This window comes from Asterias rubens, chromosome 2, assembly GCF_902459465.1.
Source record: "Asterias rubens chromosome 2, eAstRub1.3, whole genome shotgun sequence".
Lineage (NCBI taxonomy): Eukaryota > Metazoa > Echinodermata > Asteroidea > Forcipulatida > Asteriidae > Asterias > Asterias rubens.
The window spans coordinates 382,092-405,125 of record NC_047063.1 but is presented as its reverse complement, the minus strand read 5'-3'; the positions used below and the strand labels follow the sequence as shown (position 1 = coordinate 405,125).

The following is a 23,034-nucleotide window of genomic DNA, read 5'->3' as shown; positions in this document are numbered from 1 at the left end:
ATGCGCTATTTTCTTATAAATGTGCATTCCACAACACACAGGACCTACAGCTTAATGTAATCGTCTGAAAGACAAAGCAATTATGGTTAAGTGTACTGCTCATTATCACACGTGTCTTGACTAGTTCTGAAACGCACAGACTAACGAACACATTACAACATTATTGCAATGAACTATTAGTCCTTGTTGCCACACTCTGGGTTAAAATGTCTTCTATGCTGATATCTTTGCTCTTGTTTCCAGGGGGAGGCAGTAGAGATGATTGCTAATGGAACAGCCCCTAAGATCGTCCAGCCTGAGGAAGGAGCAACATACGACCCCATCTGGAAGAAGAAGGAAGTTGCACAGGTAAATACAGGCCGTGGAATAAAAGGTGTTCTTGTAAAATCTTTTACAAAGCTTGAATTATTTTAATTTAGAATCTATTCTATAAGAGGTTTGCGGTAATACCATGTGAATATCTCTTCGAGTAGTGATGGTTCTGAAAGGGACCAGTGGTTACAACTCAACAAGTTAATCTGTATGCTCTGATCGTCCTCAGGACATTGATGTTATTTATAAACGATTTAATATTATGAAGAAATTCTATTCCCTGAAAATGATCAGAGCATATTGTTGAAAAAAGTGAGTCATTAACCCCTGGTTCTTTTCAGAGCCATCACTACTTAAAAGAGTCACATTTCACTTGAACCTCGCATAGTTATACTTCCACCATGCAAAGTTTCAAATCCAACTAGTTGTACATTTTCAAATCCAACTAGTTGTACATTTTTGTGCATTTTAAGCAGAGGAAATTGTGACATTGAAAGTCAGTTCCGCAGTATGTTAGCCTGGTCAAACAAAATGGTGTCGTTCTTAAAATTGTATAATATCAAGAACCCCTACTCTTTGATGTACCCCTTATAATGTACATATGTTCCTAGGGGTTATCTTAAGGAGCAATCTTCACTGGTTCAAAATCATTCCTAAGATCTTGATTCAAATTTCAAACCACACCATCATTTCCTCTTGACCCAGTAAGGTACACTGTACATTTTCCACTCTGAAGTTGTGTGGCATTAAACATCAAAGGCTCGTAAATTGTCCTCAAAGAGATTTTGAACCCACCAATTTATATTTTGTACGCAGTGAAAATAAAATAAATATTTTGATTGATGGTAAAGCTGTTATCTGAGTGGATTGACTTTGACATTTCAGATTAACTGGGATCAGTCTGGTGAGATGCTTCATAACTTCATCCGAGGTAATGACATGATTCCTGGTGCTTGGGCAGTCATCGATGGACAGGTAAACAACTATCATTAAATCATTCTTCTGTCAATTGTGACAATCATTGCAGTTATGGACTCAATCTATGTTACATCTTGGGACGTAGGGTAAATACAAATATTTGCCCATCTTGAAATGATAAATTAAAAAGCAGAGCAATCCACCAGCTTGCTTGCAGGCCTGTAGCTGATTTCACAAAACTTTACTCAACTGTGTAATTGTTCCATAAACGTTGCGCAAGTGGACTTTGCGTGCTTTCTTGTAAAATTTTATCTCAGACTGCCTGAGTTTTAATATTGTATTTTTTTTCTTTGTAAATTGCATGTAATTCAGCCTTCGGCTGCAATGTGTTTTTAACAATAAACCAATTAATAAACCAATTAATAAGTGGACTTACGCAGTTGTGTAAAGTTTTGTGAAATCGGCTGCAGGAATTTCGTCAGAGAAAAACTTGGGTCTGGGAAACTGTTGAGGGGTTTCCAAGACCAGGCGACGGAGGCCATGACCTCCACAGCTTCTGTGTTATTACAGCTTGCGTCATCATCACGGTAACACCCAAGTTAGGTACATCTTTGTATGAGTCATATGTCCTGTATATTTTTAATTGTGTGTTTCTATTTAAGGCATTAGAGTTTACACCATTGACCCCCAAATAGTGAGCATAAAAGGCAGTACCTTTATGTGACGTTGGCACAAGGGGTCATTACAGTGCTTTCACATTGTTTTAGGGTAAACAAACTAAGGATGTGTGGTTGTGTTCCTGTTGCAGAAAGTGTCCATGTTTGGGTCCAGGCTGATCAAGGGTTCAAGACCAAAGGGTACAGAGGTCACTATCCCAGGGTCCACCTACCCTGCCATAGTCACCAAGGATGGAATGGTATTCTCTGGTAACGATGGACAAATGGTAAGTACAGAGAAACTTGTGTAATTTCCTGAGTAATATTTGTCTGAAGCAAAATAGCACAGTTATCTAAAAAAGTAATCTGCACTGGCATAGTTCTTTAAATTCTCACTTTATCACAACCACCTTGTGCCTCTAAGATTCAATCATCAGTTTGCCAGGACAGTCTTATATTATGAGACCAATTATATAGACCGTGTTGAGTATGACATCACCATTCAAATATCTGACCTACAAGATGGCATCTTTTGCGTGTGTGCGTGCATTTGCCATATAAATCAAACAGAATGCTGCGCACTGCCTGCTACAAGATGACGACTTTCATAGCAAAAAAGGGGTTATTCAATAGGGTCTATAGAACCTGGTAAGGGTTTGAAAGATTTTGTGGTGCAATCTAAACCCCTTCACTTAACGATAAGGGTACTGGGTTCTATTACCTGCATTATATAGCACTAGGAACCTAGTTCTTTACATCCCATCCTAACAAACACCAGGGCCAACATTAATAAAGCTGTGAAGCAGAAGATACTGCTAAGCAATAAATGGGTAGGGCACTCAGCACCAAAATGTTAACTCTATGGACTTTGCTAAGCTACATTTGTGTGTGCTAAGCAAGGCTTTTGTGCTTATAGGCTTGATGACATTTAGTGGTCTATACCTTCCAATCCCATCTGTTAAGCCATGTTATTTATCCATCTGTTTTTGAATGATTCCAGCTGAAAGTGAAGACCCTACAGTTTGAAGATGGACGTATGATCCAGGCACAAAAGTATGGAATGTCTGGTGATGCTGAGGAGAAGATTGAAATGACACCAGAGGAAGAAGGTTTTGCTGCAAATATCAAGGTAGGTTTTACCATTTAGTTGATGTCATCAATCTAACTGGTGAGTTTAGGACACAAGGTGGCAGCAGACATACCATGGGCCATTATCACAAAGAGCTACATGTAAGATTGGTCTGAACTGTGTCACCCATCTTGATTAAAGCAAAGTGTGATGACAACTCATTTTGAGATTCATCCTTGAAAAGCACCAAGCTTCATGAATCTTGGTGCTTTGTAAACAATAGTACAAGTTACAAGTTCCGTTAGTTGAAGATATTGACAATGTTTTATTTGTGTTATCTTAGGGTATTTGGAGTGGTATTCTCTCTACTACTAAGATTAATGGAGATTCTGACTTCTTCAAAATGGGTGGTGGCTCAATGGACGTTGCCAGGTAAGTCGATCATGAATTGTTTAACATTGATTGTTTAGAATGACCATGGCACTTTCAAGGACCTACATGGCTGGAATGTGTAATTAATACATATTGTTCTTATTATTATAATCCGTATCACTGTTATGTAATCTTTCAGGTTGGTAGAAGAGGTCAAGCAGAAATGCAATGGTATTGCATTGTCCAATGAGGAGGTTTATATGGCCACAACCTTCGATGCATTCGTACAAAAGGTTGTTAAGAAAGGACGTGGGCTGGATGACTTTGTCTTTGAGTATGACGCTGTAAGTAACACTTAAGGATGCCAGTAAAGCCTAAGCAGGGATGAGATGTTTCTGACCTTTTCTGATCTTTATGAAGTGTGCCTGCTGAATATATGTTGCTGTTATTTTCACCATATTTGAAGAATTCTGCACTTTGTTGTACTTCTCTAGCTTTGAGGACACTGTTCCCGTAATCCCCTTAAGATTTAAAACTCCAAGGGTCAACATATGGTGGAAATTCAGACACCTTCTAATTTAGTGTCACTCCATTTTGTCTACAGTGAATAGCGCTACTGCTTTTATTTAAAGGTGTGGATTCTGCACTTTATGAGCAGCGCAGGCGAGTCAAGTCGTTTAGATGAAACTATTTATAAGTGAATGAAAGTGAAGATGAGAATGTAATTAGAACTGACTCATCTCACTTTGGGGAACACACTGTAAGAGAAGTCTCACAATGGACAGTAGATATATTTTCGAATGTCGAGCTCTTTGTCAGGACTATTCTGCTCAGAGAAAATAAAACACACTATGTTACTAAAACTGATATTCAAAGCACACCATCGGATTCAAAAACAAACTTGTTTGACCTATTTCTCTTTGTCCTACAGGTGAAGCTGCACATCAATGACATGGACATTGAGTTCCCCAACCAGATCTTCATCAATAATGACTTTATGGATTCAGAAGATGGCAAGACTTTTGACACAATCAACCCAGCTGACGAGAGTGTCATCTGTAAAGTATCCAAGGGAACAAAAGCTGATGTGGACACTGCTGTTGCGGCTGCCAAGGTACAAGATCCTACTGTTGAACATTCCTAGATCTTATTCTTCATCAGATGATAGAAGCCGTGTTTCATGTGCTATGGAATGAGACCAACTTCGTACACTTAACTCCTTACAGATCTTCCTAAGCTAGCTTAAAGACTGGTGGCACTATTGGTAATTGTCAAAGACCAGTCTTCTCACTTGCTGTATCTCAACAGATATCTCATAAAATAACAAACCTGTAAAAGTTTGAGCTCAATCGGTCATCGCAGTTGCGAGATAATAATAAAAGAAAAAACACCCTTGTTATACGAAAATGTGTGCTCTCAGATGCTTGATTTTGAGACCTCAATTTCTAAATCGTGAGGTCTCGAAATCAAATTCGTGGAAAATTACTTCTTTCTCGAAAACTACGTCACTTCAGAGGGAGCTGTTTCTCACAATGTTTTATACTATCAACCTCACCCCATTGCTCGTAATCAAGAAAGGTTTTATGATAATAATTGTTTTGAGTAATTACCAATAGTGTCCACTGCCTTTAAGACTAGTCTCTGAATCTGTTTACATTAAGTCCATTGCCTTTGGCATCTTGATATTCTGTAGACCCTTTTGTCTTTAATTTTCTTTCACTTTGCTAAGCGCCTTGGACTAGGCAACTAGATATACATGTATGGTGCTCCACAAATGCTTAATGATTGATTGATTGAAGACCAAAGGCTCGTATAAGGGTCAGATTGCTTGTAAAATAGTTTGGATTGCTTGTGAAAAAGAAAATGGCCTGACAGCTCAGACCAGATAGCTTGTAAAATAGTTTGGATTGCTTGTGAAAAAGAAAATGGCCTGACAGCTCAGTCCTGATAGCTTGTGAAATTGAACAGGCATCTTGTGAAAATGGCAGACCAATGTGATAAACAGAGATGAAATAAGCAGAGATGTTTTTAGAAATAGGCAAGAGGGCAGTAAAAGAGGCAGAATAGCCGGGTACTAGCCTGTTGTGACCTTTGACATTTTGGAGGACTTTGATCTGTGTCATTTAAACCTATTCATAAACTTTTTTTTTTTGTAACTATGTATTTACTCGTCCCATAGAGAAACTAGACAGAAATATTAAGAAATACTGATATTGTATTTGTTGACTACACAGGAAGCATTTGAGGAGGGAGAGTGGGGCAAGATGAATGCTAGAGACAGAGGTACACTCATGTTCAAGTAAGTTCACTTCTTCAAATCATTTGACTTCAGTAATGCCAGATACATATCACGTTTATGTACAGGGGAGGAAGATGGTACAATACTCAATTGAAAGTGTAGTAGCATCCAACAAATGTAAAACAAATAGTTTGTTATCTATCTGGTAAATTTAAGAACCAATTGGATAGTGACTAGCACTTAAGCCTTTACAGGGATGAAGATACCTGTGTAGAGAAGAAGTTGAAGAATATAACAGTTTCAGATGTGGGAGGAAAACCACAATGGAGAAAACCCACGCAATCTGGTATTGACTGAAAACTCAAACCACATGCAAGGCTTGGGTCTGTATTTGGATCTTAACCAAGTTTCACATAGGTGAAAGCAGTGGAATGAAACCACTGAGCCATCTACAGCTTGGTTACTACAGACTTAATGCATATTAACACTTGAGCTTCCATTTATTGTTGGTCTTCTTGAGTAGAGGAACTTTGTCATGGAATACACAAAACTTGAAGGAAAACTAAATAATTGGTCACACAACAAAAATCATTATTGAAAGAATACATACACTGTGAATGATTGAAAATGGCCAGAGTTGTGCTCGGCTGTTTTCTTTGATCTGACAAATCATCCTGCTTTTCAAATCTCAGTTAGCAAACAGTGACAGTGTGTTCATAGCAACTGGATTTGATTTCTATGTTGATACATGTGTAGTTAACTGATTGACTTCTCTATCCTAGGCTTGCTGATCTAATGGAAGAACACAAGGAAGAGCTTGCAACATTAGAGAGTATTGATTCTGGTGCAGTCTACACACTAGCCATTAAAACACATATTGGTATGTCCATTGATACCTTCAAGTACTTTGCAGGATGGTGCGACAAGATTCATGTAAGTATACTATCCAATTAACATCTCAAAGTGTATATTGAAGAAAATATTGATGGATATTAAAGAATCGTCCAACGTGCATCATAATAATTTTAATGAGGTTCAAGGGAAAAGGCTTACCTAGCCTCAAGTAAACATGGTCAAGGACGAATCGCTAACTCTATTTATTGTTGATATATTTTTTAAATATCCCAAGCTAACCTCTAATTTCACAATGACGAGAATAAGTATTGTCGTCTAGATAATGCTGAATCACAATTTCTTGACTTGACAGGGTTTCAAGTAAGCTCGGGCGGTTCCTTCGGTTACCCGGTTCTACCCGGTTCCAAATTGAAAACCGGACCGGCGGTTCCACTCTTCTGTGGAACCGGGTACCCGCTTTTGTCGGTTCCGATTTTAAAAGACCGAGTCCCAACTATAAAAGGCTCTGTGGAGCCGACCCTGCGACGAACCGGCTCTAGAAATTGAGGCTTGATGTTGAAAGCGGTGACCGCAGATACAGTGTGCAAAGGCTTCAAGCCGACATGAGTATCAACTATCACGTGTGGCTGCATACACAGTGCACAGCCCCCTCCAATGCATAGGCATCTATACATGTATATCTCATGCATATACATGTACATGTACAGAGTCCAAAGTCCAAATAGACAGCACGTTGTGATTGGCTGCCGATATATCCATATTCATAAAAGCTTGCCCCATCCATGCACAAAACACACAGTACTGTATGCATGTACAGGCATGTACATTAGTATGTACAGAGACGACACACTGCATGCACTACGGACGTACTGCACTACGGACGTACTGCACTACGGACGTACTGCACTACGGACGTACTGCACTACGGACGTACTGCTACACAACGGACGTACTGCTACACAACGGACGTACTGCCTGCTAAATCAAAGACTTGGTTAAATGCAGGTAGAATAGGTGTTCGGTGGCACGATGTCTGATTGACTTGGGGTGGGTATTCTGGTATTTTCGTTAAAAATAGATCGGCTCCAATTGTGTGTGTGTGAGCTCGGGACCGATGTCTGATTAACTTGGTTATTTTCAGTTAAAATAGATCGGCTCAATTGTGTGTGTGTGAGCTCAGGACGGGCGGCTTATGTTTTATATTGAATTGGAACCGGGTATGTCTCAGAACCGAGCTTTTTTTCGGAACCGGAACCGAGCCCCAAATTTCTGGAATAGCCCAAGCTTAGTTAAAGCCAAATTTTCATCTCACTTTTTGCTTAGCAAAGTTAACAGCTGTATGAAATTGGGCCTTTGTGGTAAGCAGTATGGACCGTCTTTGTCTGTTTCAACTCTTTCTTATTTGTTGATTACTTTTGTCTTCTTGTAGGGTATGACAATTCCAATCAATAACGCCAGACCAAACAAGAACTTGACTTTCACAAAGAGAGAACCAATCGGGTAAGTAAACCTAACAGCTCCCAAGTACTCTAGCGCTCTGCCTGGTCGTTTCATTTGTGTCCTCAAGCAATGCATTTTAACTATATTTACTTCTCATCACCCAAGAATAAAAGGGCACCTACGAGGGTGGAGATTGTTTCAATATTTATATAAGTTTTTTTGAGGGTGTGTTTTTAAGAACTCGTTTTAATATTTGTACACGCTGGTTTGCTATCATTTTGATTTTGTTCCTGATCCATATGTAGTCATTTGGTATTTTAGTTTGTCTTTTTGTATTATGGTGCGTTTGATAATTTTTAATATGAAGAATGTGCAGTATAAGTAGTGTTATTATAATTATTATTTGTAATGCATGTAAAACTAAAACAAATAACACAGACTTCATAGTTTCATGCTCTGACCCTATTTTCTTTACAGTGTGTGTGGTTTAGTTGTCCCATGGAACTATCCGTTGATGATGTTGGCCTGGAAGATGGCTTCTTGCCTGGCTGCTGGAAACACTGTGGTCCTCAAGCCAGCCCAGGTTACACCCCTCACTGCTCTCAAGTTTGCTGAACTTGTTGTCAAAGCTGGCTTCCCACCAGGCGTTATCAACATTGTCCCTGGATCAGGTAAAACTCTCCAACACTTCTGGAAACTCAATGTGAACATTTGTGTTTTCTTATCTTTTGGAGCAGAATTTTCATAGAAACTTGAAGTCTCTCTGGGCTCTTTTACCATCAGAAAAAGTCTTTTTTATTTACTCTATCTAAGGCCAGAAAGATACAACAGAGCCATTACAGTCATGTAAACTGTTTTTCTTTTTCCATGAAGGTTCCGTGGTTGGGCAGAGAATGGCAGACCATCCTGACATTCGTAAGCTTGGATTTACCGGCTCTACACCCATTGGACAGACCATTATGAAGAGGTGAGTTACCTGCTCAAAATAGTGGGTGACTGCCGGACCCAAAATATGTTGCTACGTCTGTGATAGAAAGTTGTCTAAGCAAGTTTTCAAACTCCTCCTTTGAAATGGAGTGGTTAATCTTGGAATTGGAATTTACAGGAATTTACAAACTTATGTTTCATTTTGTTACAAAACATATAGAGCTCCCAATAGTTGTTGTTCTTTCTGACAACTTGAGTTGTGGCTTTGTTCAGGCGCAGGGTCCAAACAGAAATGGTTTGGTAACCGTTTGATGGTTTCCGATAGGTTCAGGGTAGAAATGGTTCAAATGAAGGGCAATGAACATTTGTACTGGTACAGCTTGATGAGCACCAAGGCAATGACCAGAGACACAGAGGCAATTGCCTACATGTATGTTTCCTGCGTGAAATATCAGGCGTATTATAGACATTCAATTTTAAGAAACTCAGGCTTTAACAATTCTAAAAAAAAAATGAAAATCTATATTAACTTTGTCCTTCATTAATTTTGGTCCTGTTTGATGTTAAATTGTGCCAATTCTTTATTGGTTTTCAGTTGTGCTGAGAGTAACCTGAAGAAATGCTCTCTTGAGCTTGGTGGTAAATCCCCATTGGTCATCTTTGCTGATTGCAACATGGATACAGCAGTCAAACAGGTCAGTCTGTCAACATTCACTCAATTTGACCTCGGTCATCATCACCTCATTTGCATATTGATATTGTGTATGTACCCATATGCCTCATTGCTTAGAAATATGGCATCGTGACCTTTATTAATATTATTATTATTATTGGTTTATTAAAAATCAAAAATAGCAGCCAAAATGTTGAATTGTGTTTAGGTTTACAATATAACAAAACAAAATTCAAACATCAAAAACCAGCAAATATTCCACAATAGAGTAGATTTGTGGCGTTGTGTCATGTTTGTAGATGGTACATGAGAAGCCAGAATTCAAATTAACTTGATTTATTTTGAGCTGTTTGAGTGAGTTTGGTCTGGATGTTCAGTTCCATCTCTATATCCAATATTCTATGGAATAATATTTTCATGTTTGTTGCTTTTGTATATAAGGAATGCCATGCACAGCGCATTGTGTATTTAGACTTTTACAGTAGATATCATCATATGGTGTTTACTACAAACACACATTCTATTATTGTTTTCATCCCTGTTGAGGCATCTTTTGTTCTTTCCTTTGTATTTAAGAACCCCTTCATGTCTTGTGGAGCACCCCAGTCTTTAGAATTCCCCTATGGAGACCTTTTGGTTTCCCCTTTGTTGTTTTGTTCTCCGTCTCCATAAGGTAGTGAATATGAAATGCACAAATCTAACCTATTTGTGTTCTCCGTCTCCATAAGGTAGTGAATATGAAATGCACAAATCTAACCTATTTGTGTTCTCCGTCTCCATAAGGTAGTGAATATGAAATGCACAAATCTAACCTATTTGTGTTCTCCGTCTCCATAAGGTAGTGAATATGATATGCACAAATCTAACCTATTTGTGTTCTCCGTCTCCATAAGGTAGTGAATATGAAATGCACAAATCTAACCTATTTGTGTTCTCCGTCTCCATAAGGTAGTGAATATGATATGCACAAATCTAACCTATTTGTGTTCTCCGTCTCCATAAGGTAGTGAATATGATATGCACAAATCTAACCTATTTGTGTTTGTTGTTGGTGTTAGGCTCTTGGAGCTGTTTTCTTCAACAAGGGAGAGAATTGTATTGCAGCTGGACGTCTCTACGTAGAGGATAAGATCCATGATGAATTCATTGCTAGAGTGGTGAGTTATGTCTTTCTCAAACTAGAGAGTTTGATGGGTTTTGAGAACTTCCTAAGATAATTAGGGATAAAAGACTCATGGCATGATGTTGTGAATAGACTGCAGTTGCAACCGCTAGACTAAGTCACATTGGTGTTGTTTGTCACCTTGCTGTTTCAACTATTTTTTACAGGAATGCAGTTTATAAACTTGTTTACACTGCGTTTGTTTTTCATGTGATTGTAATTTTGAAATATTAAATGTTGACACTAATTGTAGGATGTTTCTTTGTTGTACCTGGATTATGGCATAACAGGGCTTTTCTTAAATCTTCCTTGAAAGCTCTCGAAAGTGTATTAAAAATTATTTGGCTTCATTTCCTCAATTAAAACTGTTTAATCTCATGTTAACTCAATTTCCTTATTGATTGAAAACATGTCTAAACGAATTTCAGCAAAGATCGCTTGTTTTTTGTTTCCGTTCAAGCTGCTACTATCGTGTGAAGATATTAGTTGCATTTATCTTCTCTTTTTGAGACGACATATTTGGTATTTTGTAGAAGATTGTTCCGTTTCCTCTTTCTCATACAATGGGGACCATATTACTTTAATGTTTTTTGTTAATTGTATTATTATTGTCATTACCGTTATTAGACTTGAAGTAAAGTCACTGTGAAGGTTTTTTGTTCATGTGCATTTTCTTGCTAGAGAATAACTGTATATTGTCAACCGTATTGTGTCATAATGCAATATAGACAGGTTTTAATTTAATGGCAGCTGACACAGAGACAATATTTCAGATTGTCTGATTGTTTATTAAGACCAAGTAATTGAGATTGTCTGATTGTTTTACTCTTACCAGGTAGAGGATGTCAAGAAGATGAAGATTGGTGACCCGTTGGATCGATCCGTCTCTCATGGACCTCAGAATCATCGATCTCATCTTGAGAAACTTCTTGAATATTGTGAAGTTGGCAAGAAGGAAGGTGCAACATTGGTGTATGGAGGCAAGCAGGTAGACAGACCAGGTATGGAAGATTCAACTAGTTATTCAACTCTTGGGTCCTGTAGCAAGTATTCTTGACATGATACTTTACCTGTACTGCACTTGGTTTAAGAGTAAAAGATGGATTTTGAAACCACCTCTCCCCCTTCCCCCTCCTCTACAGATTTGACAACATAAATATAGTCAGCATAAAAAGTTGACTGAGTTTATTTCTTGTGTCTGTTTATAGGTTTGTTCATGGAGCCCACAGTATTCACCGATGTCAAGGATGACATGATGATGGCACAAGAGGAATCGTTTGGACCAGTCATGATTGTCAGCAAATTCAATGCAATGTAAGTATTAACTCAAAATGTAGGAAATGTACATAGTTTAGTTGCACTGCAAATTTGAAAGGAAACAAATCCAAAATGAGAATGTTTCAAAATAATGGAACACATGCTCTAAACTCAAAGACAATGTGCAAATATGTTTGTATACATGTATGTATGGCTTGTTACATGGGATAATGTCAGTTCATTATATTTCCTGATTTGTAATTTGCATTCAGCTAATTATTAATGTTCAAAGTTTCAAATGAAAGATTGCAATTTTCTTTGCTATGGAAAAATAACTGTTCAACATGTTTATTGATTTTTTTTACATTAAGTTTGCTCCCTACAAAATATGGAGAAATACCAACCCCACCGGCCCCCCCCCCCCCAAAAAAAAAATGACTTCTCTCTTTCTATATCTCTCTCTCTCTCTCTTACTCAAAGCTAAAATGGATAAAAAGAGAGTTGGGTCCAAAGGTCCTAAACCCCAACTGAACTCATTATTGTAAACATTTGATGTTGCATTTTTTTTAAATGCAAAATAAATTTCTTTTTTAAGGCAATTTGCTGTTATTAAAAATGGAACTAAATTTTGCATTTAAAACAAATGTTTTGTATTTGCTTTTGTATATATATCTTCATTCTTTATATCTTTTCTATATTGCTTTTTGTTGTACAGTACTTGTTCTTTGAGATTAACTTTGTTGACGAAATTTATATGTTATATTGCATTATTGAACACCCAGCAGGGTGGATATGTGCGCATTACAAGTCTTATTATTATTATTATTATTATTTATTATTATTAGTGCTTCTTTGTGGATCCTTCCCTTAATCCCTTTCCCCTCTCTTTTTCTATAAATGGATATGTATTTGTTTGTACTTGTTTTATGCCTCTGAAGAAGGTCCGGTTTGGATCGAAAGCTAAGGCCATCTACCCTACTCATTATATTGCATTTAAATTCACAAATTAATTATTCTTTCTAAACCTGGCCAGCGGCTTGGTTCTTTTGTTGTCAAATAATATTTTGTATTTGCTTTGTAACTATAACTTCATTCCATATATTTCATAACAAATTGCTTCTTATTGTATAGTATTTCTTCATTAAGTCATTTTTAATAGTATTTCCTTGTTAATGGCTTTGGGGTTTATGCTTAAGATATAAGGCATTATATAACTTCTATTTATTACTATTATTATGATATACAAAGTTGAGCAAACCACTTTTGTATCTATAATTTCATTCCATATATTTGTTAACGTATTGCTTGTAATGTTGTATAGTATTTCTTCTTTAAGTCCCTTTTAAAAGTTTTTAATCAATCAGTATTTCCTTGTTAATGGCTTTCGGGTTTATGCTTAAGATGTAAGGCATTATATACGTTCTATTTATTACTATTATTAAAATATATACAAAGTTGAACAAGCCACTTGAACACTGAGGGTGCTATTGGTCTCCCTACAATAGTAGGAGCTGACCATTGCTGTAATAACATGAAAGTGTTTTTGATGTTTCTGAAATGAGTGAAGGTATTAATGAATCTGAATGTGATTGTTGTTTAACAGGGACATTGACGGTATGTTGAGAAGTGCTAATGCAACTGAGTATGGTCTAGCATCGGGTGTATTCACCAATGACATCAGTAAGGCTTTATACTGCAGTGACAAACTCAATGCTGGTACAGTCTTTGTTAATACTTATAACAAGACTGATGTTGCTGCTCCATTCGGTGGATTCAAACAATCTGGATTCGGCAAAGATTTGGGTAAGTTTTATCTCCACAGACTTTTTCACGAGTTGCTTCAGAATGATTGTGAATCGTTGGTTACAATTAAACCATTGCAGAATGTTGATGACTGTCCAGACTGAGCTTACCCTGTTCAGTTCCCAAGGCTCACAACTGAACCATTTCATCCTTACATACTAAGCTATAAAGCTTTCAGGTTGGCTATGGTCGTTTCATCTGCAAATAATTATGTATTGCAAGGTTCGCCCTGAAATATTCCTGTTCCCTTCAGTTGGATCAGAAAATATGAGAGATTTGATAGACAAATTCTTGCATAAACGTTGGAACTTGTGACAAATTTGCAATTCACTGACCGGCTGGCAAGTAATAATAATAAGTAAACAAAAACAGTAAAGGGAAAACCCCTGACTTATCCTTTCTACATTTTTTTTCTGTTTCTGCAGGAATGGAGGCCATGAATGAATACCTGAAGACCAAGACAGTGACAGTGGAGTATTGAGATGCCAACTAGTCATCAATTGTATAGATACAAACAAATACATACAGACCTACAACCAATCTCACAAACCTGCTTAGCTGGAAACAGATATGCTAAGCAGAGTGATTGCCAAGCACATTCAATGATTTGATTTGTAAGCTGCTTCTGTCCGGTCGACTGGCTTGCTTAGCGATTTGATGAAATTGGCCATGTACATTATCTGGATTTACACAGCTTAAACTCTGCAACTGTACCTTGTTTAAATTGCTTACTAAGCTGCGCAAGCAAAACAACAAACATAAAATCTAACATTTGTTAGGGTTAGTAGTTACATTAATTGTACATTTGATAACAAATCAGTGATTGCCTTAACTGATAGCAGTGAATCTGCCAAAGCCGTGCCCAAGCTGCTCCCACATAAAACAAGAGCAAAGACAGAGTCGGATATTTGTCATGTTTATAATGAAATAGGTTAATGGTGTTTGCATCCTCAAGATTCTGTTTTTGTGTTCATTTAAACCTGCTTTCATAAACACCCCAGACAGTTATTCAGTTTGTTAAAATCACATGATCATATGTTCCAGTCTTAAACTATATATTTTTTCTTTTTAAAGCATGTGTTTTTTTTGTGTGGGAGTAGTTACCTAACATAATGACCTTAATATACATAATGATAAATTAACAATCGGTGTAGTAGACATACAAGCAAGATGTCAGGTTTTTTTTTACATTAGCCCCTTTTCACACTAAACCAATTTCTTTGGAAATTCCAGGGACAATTTTTGTCAGCCTTTACACACATAAATTGGTAAAATTGTTCCCCTTTTTTCTTCTATTTTACTCAAATTAATTTTTCCGATATGGCTACCTGAAATTATTTTATAATAAATAATTAGAAAAGTAGTTACGTGATTAATTGGCAGCATTTTTAATGTGCTTCTAGCGATGCTAAAAGAAAATGCAAACATTAAACAAAATGTTAATTGTTTTGAAATTGCATAAAATTATGGTTTTTGATTACACAGAGATGCAGTGTATTTTTGTTTTGCCAGATGCTATTCTTCTAATATGTTTTAAGATTATTTTTAATAAATTGTATAGACAGTTTACTTGTCTTTAAATAATCAAACCATTTGTCCACCGATACAATTTTGTTTCATTTCCAGAATTGACATTTGCATATTTCATCGACTGTTTTCAAATTTCACAGGTCTTAAAACAAATAGCTCCAACTTGAAGCCTGTTTTGTTTTACTCTGTTTTCCCATAAGGGATAATGCCCTTGTTGTGATAGTAACCATTTCTTGTCAAAACTGTGATGCTCTGCAAAAGAAAAGAAAACCTGGCCTTTGGTTTAAATTGGTGGCCAAGTAGTCCGATGCATCGGACTCAAATTCTACTTTTTATTTCTGGTTTCTTAACCTTGGTGTGTAAATTAATGGTTACCTGTTCAGACTGATGAGACAGTATTGTGTTGAATTAACCCCCTTACTACTAGCTTTGGGTAATATGCGCTCCCCGGCTAGGTCGGAAAGTTTGAGGAATAGACTTAGCATGCTTCATGATCAGTGATAATGTTATACACAGGTACAAGGATATGAGAACTATATAAGAATACGTTATTATTATTGATAAAGGGATAGACATACACAATCTCTTACACAATTTCATCATTTTGACTCAAGTTATTTTAAACTTACTACAAAACGAGACTACAGGCCCATGCGGTTTGGGCTGCAGTTCTTTTAGTTTGAGTTTTTTTTTAAGTAAGATTACAAAATACACTACTAATATAATATGACATATTATAACAGTGTTTATGTGTCGTATTAATATATGGATTATCAGTCTCCCTTCTAAAATGTAGTTACTTTGGTTTACTAATTGGGCTTGGTCTCTCAGCTGTGTTTGTAAAGTTACCCATTTTTACTTCCAGGGTCACCCATTCAAAATGTACTTTATTATTCATGTGAAACGGAATCACTATGTCAATCAAAAGTTATCTTCCCCTTGCATCCACAAATGCATTCACGTTTCAAATTGTTTGGATTTGTTAACATAAATGAGTTTGAAAGTTAGCATTTTATTTCTTTGAACGTTGTCATTGTTTGACTCGCCCACTCACTGGCACTGTCCTATCACGATCGTCAACAAGTTTGTTTCATTGTAAAATCATGCTTATATGGGAAAAACAAGGTATTGTTATTGTCTAGTTACACACTGAAGGAAGTTCCAATCCGGTGATGGATAAATATTGCATGAGTTGAATACCATTGTTCTAACACCAATAATAATGACACCCAGTCAACAGGTGTAATGCAGTATATTGATAACCTTCGTTCTTATTTGTGTTGGTAGTCCAGTGTCGCACTGACTACAGGGCGAGTCAACAGGAAGTTAACCGGGATTGGGGATGCTTTTTAAAACAACAAAATGACACTCAACAATTTAGTTTAAAAAGCACTCTCTTTTGCTTATTTTGTTATACAAAAGAATGGAAGAATTTGATCATTCCTAAGAAGAATAGTGTCTATTATATAAAGGTACTAATTTTGCAAGCTGTCGGAACACTTGACAAAACAAATGAATGGCTTTTTCACCCTTTGCTACTTACTACAAACATTAGTGCTGTCAGTAAAACAGGTATAACTTCTCCTAGCATCGTCAATTTGTTTTCTTCTTCTTCAGAAGAGCAGGAAAGGATGCTTGTTCATATTTTTATGTGCTTCACTAGGGTTTGGCTGTCAGTTGTTGTTTGTATAATAAGTAGTAAATCTCGGCCAACTTCTTTATGACTCGCCCTGCACATTGCGGGACAAGAAAATAAGAATACCGTGTAATATTTTACTCAGTTGCTTCGTCCACCAAAAGGTTGAAATAGTTCATTGCATGGTATATAGCCATTCCATTAACTTGCATGATTAATATCATTTTCTTTGTTTAAAGTAAAGTTTGGCAAAACGAGTATCAAAGATATCATCTTTAAAATTATTAGCATCATGAAATGTATGAGTAATAATTATGTTTACATTAAAATCAAACATAAGAATGGAAAGATTGCATCTTGTTATGTCTGTTGTATATTGAAAACCTTGTGCAGAAGGTTTTGTGCATCTTGTTATGTTTGTTTGGCGTAAATTGAAAACCATATGTAGAAGGTTTTGTGTAGACACAGGTGGCTGGCCAATCGAGATAGTAATTTGTCCATGAAGGAAGGAAATATTGTCATTGCGCCCAGGGGAATTTCCGCTTGGTAGTTCAATTCTTAAGGTGCGTGTCAAGTTGCGGTGATCTGTTTCGAGGTAGGGTTGGTTTTGTTTCAGTAACCATTCCTGCCCGCATGTAATGTATATTGTATGGTACGGTATGTTTCTTGTTTGCTTTGATGTATATGGTGACAAACAATAATGTGTGGCATGACGATGCCCTCCCTAGAGTTCTTTTGTGTCTTTAAGTGTTCTGGGAATCTCATGAAGGTGGAATTCACAAAGAGTTGGGACTCCTTATTCTAACTTGGGACTATAGCCTTTACTTTTGAATATCTTCTAGGACTAGTCCTAAGTGCTTTGTAAAATCGATCCCATGATGCGCTTCCAACATTCGGCTATGGGACTCTTTGCCTCGCCGAATACCTCATTCGAGTCATTTTTTCCCTTGGCAATTATATTACAACAAATGGGATTTCCTCAAATCAATATACACATTGCACACAATTTTCAAAACAAAACATCCGATGCAACGTTAAACCGAAATAGCGTTAAAATCAAACAACTTTAATCAGAAGTTCGTATTGCTCACTATTAAGTTCAAACCCGGCACCGGGATAAGCCCGAGTGAGACAAATAAATGAAGATAACATTGGTTTTTACTACAGAGCTAACATTGCAAGAGAAAATAATAGCACTACCCCGGAAATTTATAAAGATTGACCATAATAATTACTACAGTGGGCTTTAATTATGCTATTCTAATAGATATCTAAAGATAAAACATGTAGGAATTTCATGAAATTTTATGAAAAGTATAAAAACCTAACGGAGATCGCAACAATTAATATGAAAACCGTCTGATATAAAATGCATGTAATAAGAAAAGTAGTTTTAAATCATTACAGTTGTCACAATTAATTGCTAACAAAATGTAAATATTTTACTCCTGATTTGGAATTCCAAATTGGGGGCGGGGAGGGGCTCCCTCCGGCACGTGTCAACCCTATATACGTACTGCATGTCACACGTTATACGCAGGGTATGGGGTGGGGGGGGGGGGGGGGGGTTACAAACACAACGATGTCCAGGCATTCTCTACAAATGGGAGAACAATTCAGTCATATTTACATTATTAACCTGGTGGTAAAGTGAGACACACATTGATATTAATAATTATTCCTTGTTTTAAGTTCAGTTGGGTGCCTCTTTCGTTGCATGTAAAAGTTGATGTGTATTCAAATGCACGTAACCACTTCCATTTGACTCTACTTGAAATGTAATAGCAGGTTTTGAAAGTTTGCTTAAGTGCAATGGTCCTTAAATGACTGTTTATTCTGCGTTGTACTAATATTTGAGGTTGAATGACTACCGGTATAGTTTTGCCTTCCTTGTGTTTTATTGGTTTCATCGTTTCTTCTGTATTATTACTTCCTTTTCACTCATTTATGATTTGCTACCCTTGATGTGCCGCCATCTTCGGGTTCAAAATTTGCATATGATTTGTATAGAATCACTCTAAATGAATGCGCGTAGAAATTTACGTTTTTAAATCGGCAAGTGCAACTTAGAAAGCACATGCCACCGAAACGATGGCGTATTAGGCTACATCAGAGTAATCGCAAATATGGATAAAGTTTTCAAGAATGAAGTCGAAGTTGTTAGGGCTCATTGACGAAGTTGAACGAAGCGACCATTTGAATGAGCTCATTTTCCAAACAAACGACTTTCTTTCTGATACACTTATTGAAGAAAGTCATTTCTTAATGAACAGAATGAACCGATGTGTGGCGAGAACGTTAAATGCCAACCAGAGTGCCACGCACACTTATTTCTCAGCGGTTGTTTTAATACTTCTGTTGCAATCACTTCTTTAAAAAAAAGAAGTTTACACCAACGCCAATTCTTGTCTTTTGAAACTAAAATTAGGCCAAGTTTCGTTTCAAATTGAAAATTGGTACCATAATTATCGACTGATAAGGGTTGATGCTATACTTCCTTAAACTTATATCTGATTATGTTAATGTTGATAATAATGTACAAGACAAGTTAATGACCTTATAACGTTTCCTGTTGATTGCAAGGGTTTTGTTATTCCAGCATCTTCTGGCAATGGTCAGCTATTTGCAAAGTATTACTAAACACATCCACAAATTGGATGACTACAACATGTGGCACGTGCACGATTTCCCAAACATTTGGGTGCGCTAGGCCTTAAATGGTTTTAATAAAAACATCATGACATGTAATTTTTCACTAAGGCATGAATTATTTTGCAATGACAATAATATGAGTCTTTTTATGTTATAAATGGAATTGCAAGTAATACTTTTAGTCAGTGATTCAGCAGCTATAGACAGGCGGCTTAAAATAAAATAAAAGGTTTTATCAAGAAATATTTGGGTGCGTATATAATCGTAATGGTTTGAACAATAACGTCATGTCATACGATTTGTCACTAAAACAGAAATTGTTTTCTCTATTGATGTATCATTAGAAATGAAGTCATAGGCCTATACACCTTTTTGTCAGTGATTCAAGCGGCTATAGACAGGCGGCTTAAAATAAAATAAAAAGGTTTTATCAAGAAATATTTGGGTGCGTATATAATCGTAATGGTTTGAACAATAACATCATGTCATAAGATGTATCACTACGAACAGAAATTGTTTTCTCTATTAATGTATCATTGGAAATGAAGCAATAGGCCTATGCACCCCTTTGTCAGTGATTCAAGCGGCTATAGACAGGCGGCTGATCAAACTAAAAGGGGTTGGTTATACTCAAGCCATGCTATGGTTTGACTTCAACCCCTTGACAATCTACTTGTTGGTTATCATTGTTAGTGCATGTACTTTCTACTGTTATAACACCAGCTCCATGTCCAAGCACAAGATTATCGGAACCCAAACCCTCTGAGGTCCCCAGTCCCTGGCCTTCGGTTTGCGTCGGGTGAACTCGGTAACACCCGAACACTTTTTGTATCCCCCTTCGGAAAGGTCTATTTTGTATGGTGTAGATGATGGGATTAAGGCAGGAGTTTGCGACAGAGAGGACCACTGTGATGTGATAGTAGACAGATTGGAAATCAACCACGTCGTTGGGGCCGCAGTTGAAGACAAGGAATAGGAGTTGGTTGGGAGTCCAGCAGACTGTGTAGAGGATGGTGACAAGAAGTAGCGTCTTGGAAAGCTCCTGGGCTGCATGGACCTGCCACATCTTGCGAGATTCTGTGTTGGTTCGGGAAGCATGTACAGAGTGCCCTATGAGACATAAAATAGAAATACAGTCGGGACATGTTTGTTGTTTGTTAGACATCCTATAGGCCTAAGTTTACTTACAACAATAATGACTTCAGGATCACCCTTATAACAGTAACACAGTGAGCTGGTGTCAAAATGATGTTGCGCAAAAAAATACTGACAAGTTGAACACACACTTTCAAATCAAACAATTTTATCAAAATACCAAAATTAATCCATAAACATTTATCTGCATAATACTCGGATGGACTATAAAGGGCCCATGGCTTCACGCGATTTGAAAATTGGAACCGCCAAATGTATTTTCGTCACACATTAAAGCAATTTTCGAATAAGCGCCAGACTTGTACGGTCTCTTGCTGCCTGACCCCCCCCCCCCATCCAAAGTTTTCAGGTTGATACTTAGCGTGGTGATGATGATACAAGGCAATTTTAGTTTAAAATAAACAAGTTGTTTGCGTATTGATTTGTATATTAAATTCAGCTGAGAAGGTAACATCTTCATATCGGTGAAAGTTGCCGCCGTCTACCTATAGAATGTAGTACAAAGACAATGAACTTTCGATTCTGCCCTGTAGTGTTTGGAGTTGATTTTATCTTCCAATCCATCTTATTTTGATAGCCCCGTAAACGCTTCCGTACCAGGATATCCTGGTCTACGAACCCCTTCTTAAAAGTGTACGGGAAATAGTACAGTTGGAAAGAAATGACCTGAAATAATAACAGCGATGTTTCGGTTTTGTTTTCATAGTTGGCCTGCAGGTGTTTTGTATTGGCTACCCTGATAGACAAAGAAATTCAACAATAAGCACAAAAAGAACAGTTGGCGGTCAGACAAATAAAATTGTATTTGTTAAAGATATCTTTAATTGGAAAAACCGACAAATAGTCAGCAGTTTGCTTTTTTGTGCGATTAATTAATCATAGTTATATAAAAAAAACACACTGTGAAAAGTTGTGCTTAATCCGTATCGGTTAGTCAGGAGAAACTAAAGAAGTTGTACACCTTCAGCCTGTAACCTGCACTGTCTTTAGCTTTGGTTGTGTCAACTGAAATCAAATGTGGTGATATGACTTCATTTCAGAGGCCTATTTCGTGAACTTCATCATCAGTAAGCTTTTATACTAAAATTAAACAATGATATTCGACCCATGGTTTATGTGGTGCCAGCTGATATCGTGTTGGTGTTTTTTCGGGTAGGCCTACATTTAAGTGTCACCATATTATACCAAAATTATGAGTAAATTTGTGACCATAATTATACTTTCAATCTACGCACAACATGTGAACTTACCATTCGCTCGTTTGCGTTTTTCCTTTAAGATTCTTGCCTGCCTCTTGAGTGTCTTTATGACTTTCCATTGCGTCAGGACCATAAAGGTAAACGGTGCCAAGTAATAAGAGACAAAGTTATAAAGTCCAAGTAGAACCTGGAAACCTTTAGAAGGCCATCCAATTATACCACAAGCTCCTGAAGAGGTGACGCCAAAAGCATACCAGAAGTAAGAATTGGAGATGATGCCAACCACCCAGCAAGCAGCAATCATGAGAATGGTGTTTCTGCGGTTGTAGATATTTTTATACTTAATCGGGTAGACGATGGCGATATATCGCTCTAGGTTCACAGTTACCAAACTGCAGATGGATATCAAGGCAAATGTCCATAGTGGGGCTTTAGATGAGTATAGACGGCACTTGAGTTCACCCCAGAACCCTGGATCGTGTTCTGGTACGTGTGGAAACAGATGGAAAGGAACAGTCCATAAACACACAATGAGGTCGACTGCAGCAAGATGAACCAAGAAATCACTGGTGTTAGATCGTAAACTAGGCACACGTAGTAAAACCCAGCAGACTAAAAAGTTACCTGTGATTCCTATGGCTGCAATGATGCCATAGATGCTCCGAATTAAATCGCTGTTTTCAATGTCACCAATAATCCAGCCCTGTGCTTTATCATCCGACCCTCCTCCTGTAATCATTGAGTCGGTGCTATTCATTGTGTTTACTGTCTGGGTCCTCACCAACTGTAATGATGCAAGTGTTGCTCTTGTAGAATCATAAAGACAAAGTACCAATATTGATGCCGTTCTAGTCACATCTATAAACCAACAGTTCCAATCAAGAAGGTATTAACAGTTATGTTGCCGGACTTGTTGCGGTATGCCCGTTGTCTGCAACAAACATCCTACTCAAGCGATTTAACTAAACGGGACCCGCGCATTAACATTAAGTTTCACTTTCAGTCAGAACATTAGTTTTCTGCAAAGGAAAGACTAAAATAAGGTCAGCGAACCCGTTCAGATGTGAAACCACTGCTGTTTGTGTTGGCAAGTGGCGAAAGACTGGAAAGTGCTGTTGACCATCATAGATGTTTTTTCCATCACGAGGCCTCACCATACATTTCCTGCCCGAATGTGAA

General features: G+C 37.3%; 2 protein-coding genes across 3 annotated transcripts in view; one reads left to right on the top strand and one right to left on the bottom strand.

Moving 5' to 3' along the window:
• Positions 1–17,197, top strand: part of LOC117307139 (cytosolic 10-formyltetrahydrofolate dehydrogenase-like) — a 27,042-nt gene extending 9,845 nt beyond the window's left edge. For both annotated transcript variants that reach the window (XM_033791808.1, XM_033791809.1), the window contains exons 6-23: positions 244–348; positions 1,198–1,287; positions 2,039–2,173; positions 2,887–3,015; positions 3,299–3,387; positions 3,527–3,671; positions 4,259–4,441; positions 5,562–5,626; positions 6,349–6,499; positions 7,851–7,921; positions 8,339–8,532; positions 8,735–8,828; positions 9,384–9,483; positions 10,520–10,618; positions 11,459–11,624; positions 11,832–11,937; positions 13,484–13,683; positions 14,109–17,197. In XM_033791808.1, coding sequence (XP_033647699.1) covers positions 244–348; positions 1,198–1,287; positions 2,039–2,173; positions 2,887–3,015; positions 3,299–3,387; positions 3,527–3,671; positions 4,259–4,441; positions 5,562–5,626; positions 6,349–6,499; positions 7,851–7,921; positions 8,339–8,532; positions 8,735–8,828; positions 9,384–9,483; positions 10,520–10,618; positions 11,459–11,624; positions 11,832–11,937; positions 13,484–13,683; positions 14,109–14,164 — 2,178 coding nt within the window. In that variant the 3' untranslated portion in view covers positions 14,165–17,197. The remainder of the gene's footprint in view (positions 1–243; positions 349–1,197; positions 1,288–2,038; positions 2,174–2,886; positions 3,016–3,298; positions 3,388–3,526; positions 3,672–4,258; positions 4,442–5,561; positions 5,627–6,348; positions 6,500–7,850; positions 7,922–8,338; positions 8,533–8,734; positions 8,829–9,383; positions 9,484–10,519; positions 10,619–11,458; positions 11,625–11,831; positions 11,938–13,483; positions 13,684–14,108) is intronic.
• Positions 16,937–23,034, bottom strand: LOC117307140 (allatostatin-A receptor-like). The gene is made up of 2 exons (XM_033791810.1): positions 21,907–23,034; positions 16,937–20,611 (listed from the first exon to the last, which is right to left on the bottom strand). The coding sequence occupies exons 1-2, from the start codon at positions 22,610–22,612 to the stop codon at positions 20,142–20,144; spliced, it is 1,176 nt and encodes a 391-aa protein (XP_033647701.1). The 5' UTR covers positions 22,613–23,034; the 3' UTR covers positions 16,937–20,141.